Genomic DNA, 6,435 nt, shown 5'->3' with positions numbered 1-6,435 from the left:
AAGAGAGAGAGAGAGAGAGAGAGAGAGAGAGACAGAGAGAAAAGAGAAGGACAGAGGGAGATGAAAAATGGAGGAGGTGGTGAAAAAGACGTTTAAACCCTAAATGTGATGATTTTTTTCCAAATTAAGCATTGTTTCATCATCATCATCATCATTATCATCATCATCGTCATCATCATCAACATCTCTCACTTCCCCTCCCTCCCCCTTTTCAGTGCTGGAGATCAAGGCACTTGACCGTGATCTTGAGAAGGCGGGATTTGAGAGAATCTTGGGACAGATCTCGGACACTAGCGTTCAGCGTGAGTGGTTTGTGATTGTCATTGATAGTTGTTTTTCTCTTCACATTGGAACAACATAGATACAACAACAGTCATAGGTGCTTAATGTAAAAACTTTCTTACTTGGGAATCAGACTGATTACTGCTACGTGCAATGGCGAAGAGTCTTACAAGTACCTGTGCCGCAGACAATGGTCAAGTAGCATGTGTGGATTTAACACCCCGCTACCCCTCGTCTGTAAAGTTATGGTTATGCTATACACTTTATAAACTGTGCGCTTTCTTTTTTAACTCTTAATACAGAAGGCTTGTCCTTATTTGCACGCTGTCAATTTTGACATCCCAAGTTTTAGCACCATTTACTTCCATCCCTTGTGGGGCCAAATCAGGTTGGCCTTGAGAAGTATAAATGAAAGTTTTATGGAAATATACTACTCAAAACAAGTTAGGGACCACTACAGTTTTCACTCTAGTATGTTTGAGGCTGGATGACAAACAAATATTGAGAAGTTAGGTGAGTGAGTTGATGCCTTTGTAAGAAAGAGTCTTCGTTGTTTACAATGATGAACAGATTTGACACATGTCGTTTAATTTACGCTGCCTAGACAGGGTGAAAGGGGGATCATTTTCTGTAAAATTGAACCTGTTTTTGACAATTTTTCTGTGCTTTTCAGTGAGTGGTATGGGTTAAAAACTAACTCAGGGGAATTCACGCTTCCTACACTAAAGCCTGAGTGGGGTTGACGGTGTTAATGGTATTTATTGCGGGCACACTAAGCGATTTTTAACAATGACTCCAAGAAGACGTCTGAGTAGCATCGACTGGGGAGGAGTCCTAGCTTGTTTGTTTGCTTTTGTAAAGTGTTTTACGGCACTCGCAACTGCATAAGGTCATATGAGCGCACGGGACACACCTAATATTTTCAGTTGGCAGGAAATTTTGAATTTTGCCCAGGTGGCGACCGAAGCCTACTCTTATCGATTTTAGACCACCAAGGGATCTTAAACGTGCGCAACTTGCACACGGGACCTCCGAGATTTTTCGCCCTTGTCCGAGAAGACTAGGTGTAGATCTTTCCTACCAGAAGATCAGGGGTGTAGCTGAAAGACTGCAGTAAGAAAAAGCGAAGGAGTAGCAGTAGAAAGGCTGTAGAAAGAGTCAGAAGCCCAGAGGAAGGGGCAAAGGAGGTGAGGGGGTGGGGGCAGAAAGAGGAGACGAAAGCAGACGACAGAACATTGCTAGAGAGCAGGAAATGAGGTGAATGGAGACAAATTTAGAGAAGAAAATTTTTCGGTCGCTACCCGGATTCGAACCCGGGACCTTTTGAGTGAGAGGCCAACACCTTAACCTCTAGGCCACGAGAGCCCCCTATTCTTATGTATGTATGTATAGTATAAGGTTTTACGGCGCTCGCAACTGCTAAGGTCATATGAGCGCACCCCTATTCCTAGCTTGGCTCCACGAATGGATTGATGTCCGTGAAGAGGCAAGATGGCTTGCTGTGAGTTACTCAGTGATCATCAGACTGAGAGACCGGGTTACTGCAACTGGAACTGATGTTGAGCGAAGGCAGTCCGGACGGTCACTTTGCACCACACGACGAGTGGACCAGGCGATCACCAGAACAGCTCTGACAACTCGAACCTGCACTGCCCGTCACATCAGACAGCAACTCAGGCAACGTTGGAATCAGCGACCAGACCATTAGAAACCAGCTTCGTGAGATTGGTCTACGCTTCAGACGACCAGTAGTCCGGGTTCCACTGACACAAGCCCACCGGATTGCCCGCAGATCCTGAGGTGGACACGCCCACAGTGGTCTTCTGTGCTCTTCATGGATGAGTTCAGGTTCACATTGTCCTTCAACGATGGCAGGATCCGTGTTTGGAGATGTCCTGGTGAACGCTTCCACGGCGACTGTGTACAGGAGCAGGACCAGTATGGAGGAGGGTCCGTTATGGTGTGGGGTGGGATTGGACTCAACCACTGGACTCCCCCCCTCCCCCTTGCATTGCATCCAAGGCACTCTGACGGGTAATCGCTACAGGGACGAATTTCTCCGCCCCATTGCAACTCCAGTTCTTCGGCCAATGTGCCAGGGTGCGATACTCCGGGACGACAACGCCAGACCTCAGGGCGCTCGAGTGGTGGATGACTTCCTGCAGCAGCAGCACGTGATCAGGCTTGACTGGCCAGCCCGATCACTGGACTTTACTCCCATTGAACACTTGTGGGATGCTCTTGGGCGCCGAGTAAGAGACCATCAGCCACCCCCTGACAATGTGGATGAACTCTTTAACATTTTGGACCAAGAATGGCAAGCCATTCACGATTGTCATTGCGAACATTTATTCAGTCCATGAGACAAAGATACAACGACTGTTTTCTTGCAAATGGTGTAACGAGTAGAAAAACGGGCGATTTTGAGCCCTAATTGTTTATAACTGTTGTGATGTGAATTTTATAAATATGGGTTACCTCCTTCAACATCTGAAATTACCCGTTAAGTGCAAAATGTCGTTTGTAAAAGGTGATATGATGAATAAAGACCCCTCTCAAACAATTTTGAATAGTGTCATGTTTTTCAGTTTTATGTACTATGTACTATATGTGACTTTAAGTGGTCCTTAACTTTTTTGAGTTGTATACTTTTGGCATTCACACTTTCATTCATCTACTTATTAATGCTTTTTAATGTAAGTCAATTCAGATCCTGGATCACAAGTAATAAAATGCCCTTTGTCTTAGAAAATTACAACGTATAGGGTGAGTGTGTGATGGAGGTCTTCGCGTGTAAATGTATGCTTTAATTCAACATTTCATGTTGCACAGTCTAACACAACGTCCAAGAAATCACTATACTTACCCTGTTAGTCCCTTTTGCCATAGACCATCCTTATCGCCATTTTGTGTTTCCAGGTGGGCCGCACAAACTGCAGGTGGGAGACAAAGTCATCCTGTTGAAGAGGGCGTCCTGTTTCTGCCCACGGGTGTCGCCGGGCAAGTCCTACCTCATGATGCTTGACGCTCCGAAACGCTTCCGGGACAGTGATGGCAACCAGATGTGAGATCTCTGTCTGTCTGTCTGTCTGTCTGTCTGTCTGTCTGTCTGTCTGTCTGTCTGTCTGTCTGTCTGTCTGTCTGTCTGTCTGTCTATCTGTCCGTCTGTCTGTCTGTCTGTCATTTACTCTCTCTCTCTCTCTCTCTCTCTCTCTCTCTCTCTCTCTCTCTCTCTCTCTCTCTCTCTCTCTCTCTCTCTCTCTCTCTTTATTTCTCTCTCTTTCTCTGTTTACCCATCTTCCTTTATTATATTATATATTAAGATAGACAGACAGACAGACATTTTATTATATAGACAGACAGACAGACAGACAGACAGACAGACAGACAGACAGACAGACAGACAGACAGACAGACAGACAGACAGACAGACAGACAGACAGACAGACAGACAGATACATAATTGCTTGACTGCTTTCAAGTTGATCTATATCGAATTTTTCTCGAAAAATAGACGAGTTTTTTTTATCCAATTTTGCATTCATTTGTTCATCCCTCTATTTTGTTGTATTTTATCATTAATATGAGTCTATTCAGGCCATGAACCACAAGTAACAAGATCCCCTCCACCTTGTCGAAGAATGATAATATGTGGTGTCGTGGTGAAATCAGGCGCTCGTCAAAATGATGAAATCGAAAACACTGACGTTTTTCTTCCCGTTGGGCAATTTTCATGGATTGTTTTTCTTCCTCAACACCTTTTATGTCCAATTAAGAAAACATTTCTATGTGGATTTTGCTGAGACACGTTGGACAAAGTCACAAAAATGCCAAATTGCAGTTTCCAAGGACAATCAAGCATTGGTAATAACCAAAAAAGCACAAAAACTGATGAGTGCCTGATGTCATCATGTTGTGGCAAAAATGTACAACGTATAGAATGTGTGTGTGTGAGAGATCCATGACCCCGAAAAATGGGGCGCTCACATTACATCTTCCATTCTCCCCCCTTACAAGAACCTTCCAAGAAATCACTACACTTGCTTAATCTTTTGCAGTAGATTGTCCTTTGCAGTCTTGCCCCACTCCTCATTCACCTCCCCCCTCCCCCCCCCCCACCCTTTTTTTTCCTGACCCCGCCCCCCCCCCCCCCCGACCTCTCTTTGTTTCCCTCGTCGTTTTCTGTCAACATGCGCCCTTCACGCCTGGTTCTCCAATACTCACTACATTATCGTCATAATTCACAGCTACGCCTTCCTCCTGGATAAGACTATCTTCGCCCTGGAAAACTTCAAGGTCAAGCAGAAGGGACTGACCAGTGCCCAGCGGTCTACAGCCAAGAGCGTCAGGCGTACGGTCAGGCGACTCAAAAGACGTGGCTGCTCGCGTGTGAAACACCGCAAGAAAAACCGGAGGGGGAAAGGAAGAGGGAAGAAATCGGAGAGGGCGAACACGAGGAGGTCATAGGTCACACAGAGGAGTAGTGGCAACTATGGCAACGAGCCAGAGTTCTAACAGCCTCTGGAGAAATTATTGTGCTAGAGATTAGTTTGCGAAAGTGAAGAAAACCAATTTTTATGACGTCATCGGAAACTACGGTGGAAAACTTCTCTCAGTATTATCCTTCCAAAAGAGTAATGAAAGCTGTGATTTGTCAGAATTACAAATAGACCCTTACTTTAGTACAAAGAAGTTTATGCATAATATTTTTCGTTTTTCAATGCACTGTGTATTATAATGACCTTTCGGAAACACCAGAATGAGGTGTTTCGAAAACAAAACACGTTCAGCAATACAGGGTATTCACTGACCACATTTATGTTACGATTAGAAGTATCACTAATGTGCTTCAAAAATGTATCTTTAGTTCACCAGATCTATATTGTAAAAAAGAAACAAACTTCTTTACCTATACATGCCGAATTGCACCCAACAACAACGAGTGCTCCAAAGAAAAACAAAATCTCATTAATTTAGTTAACGTATGCAACCCCAGCATTTTGTGAAGGAGATTTTGTAATACAAACAAAAGATGTAAAATAAAAGTTATTAAATGTATACATAGCCTACACGAAGCAACCGTTCCATACTGCAGGCTGGTGACGACTAAAGTTTTTTTTTTTAAGAAAGAAAAATTAACATGAATTAGTTTCAAACCGTTTGGCTTTGTATAAATTATGTGGTCTTGCCAGTCGGCCCTACAGCTAATGGTTTTCTGTGTAATATTATCGTTGTCTGTTAACTATGCATCTTCCATGTATGTTAAATAATAAAACTAATAAAGTCAACCCAAACTATATGTTGATTGTATTTGTTCTTGTTAATGGAAGATGTTTTGTTGGGATTTTTGTTGAATCTATAAAGAGTACAAGGGAGTGGGAAAGTCATGAGAGTGGGCAGGGGAGGGGGGGATGAGTTGTTTTCTTTTTCATTTTATTTATCTACTTATCTTCCGGGTTCGAGTCTTGGTTCGGACACGGATTTTTTTCTCCCCCTCTTGCCCACCCAGCCGTAATGGGTACCTGACTTGAGTTGGAGAAGTAAAGGCGGCGTGGAAAAGAACTTACCACCCTACCACAATATGTCAAATGCCCAGGAATCGTTCATTTATATATTTATTTATTCGTGTATCTTTTGTAGAGGAGGGGGGGTAGAGATTCTTTCAAATGGCCTCCTTGATTCCAGTGAAATATCATACTACGAGCCGAAGATAATCCTTTTCCAATTTTTTACAGCTGTATTACATAGATTTTGTGAGAATTTTCTCTAAAAATGAAGAAGGAGATGGTTAATACGAGTTTATAGCAAATATTATGTTCTTAGCCAAGTCTCCTTCAAGTCGGCTTTCTTCGTCTTAACTACCACCAGATGAATGTAGAAATGGAACTGTCAACGAGCTAAGGAAAGGCAAGCGCTTGCTGTTTACTTATCAATATCGTGTGGCCGATGTAGGTCTTATATCTCCATCTACTCATCTACACACACTCACACACATACATACATATCACGCGCGCGCACGCACACACGCACACACACACACACACACACACACACACACACACACACACACGCGCGCGCGCTCGCGCGCACACACACACACGCACACACACATACACACACACACACAAATACATACACACACACACACACATA

At 43.6% G+C, this 6,435-nt stretch overlaps 1 protein-coding gene across 1 annotated transcript in view; it reads left to right on the top strand.

Annotated features, from left to right (window-relative positions):
• Window positions 1-5,579, top strand: part of LOC101862906 (complement C3) — a gene marked incomplete in the record, with an annotated part of 20,273 nt that extends 14,694 nt beyond the window's left edge. The window contains 3 exon segments of the mRNA XM_005110491.3: window positions 216-302; window positions 3,202-3,346; window positions 4,530-5,579. Coding sequence (XP_005110548.2) covers window positions 216-302; window positions 3,202-3,346; window positions 4,530-4,749 — 452 coding nt within the window.
• Between the last annotated feature and the right edge of the window lie 856 nt (window positions 5,580-6,435).

The sequence above is a fragment of the Aplysia californica genome, unplaced genomic scaffold (assembly GCF_000002075.1).
Source record: "Aplysia californica isolate F4 #8 unplaced genomic scaffold, AplCal3.0 scaffold00899, whole genome shotgun sequence".
In the NCBI taxonomy this organism is placed as follows: domain Eukaryota; kingdom Metazoa; phylum Mollusca; class Gastropoda; order Aplysiida; family Aplysiidae; genus Aplysia; species Aplysia californica.
Note: the sequence above shows the minus strand (reverse complement) of the source record. Positions and strands in the feature narration are given on the sequence as shown.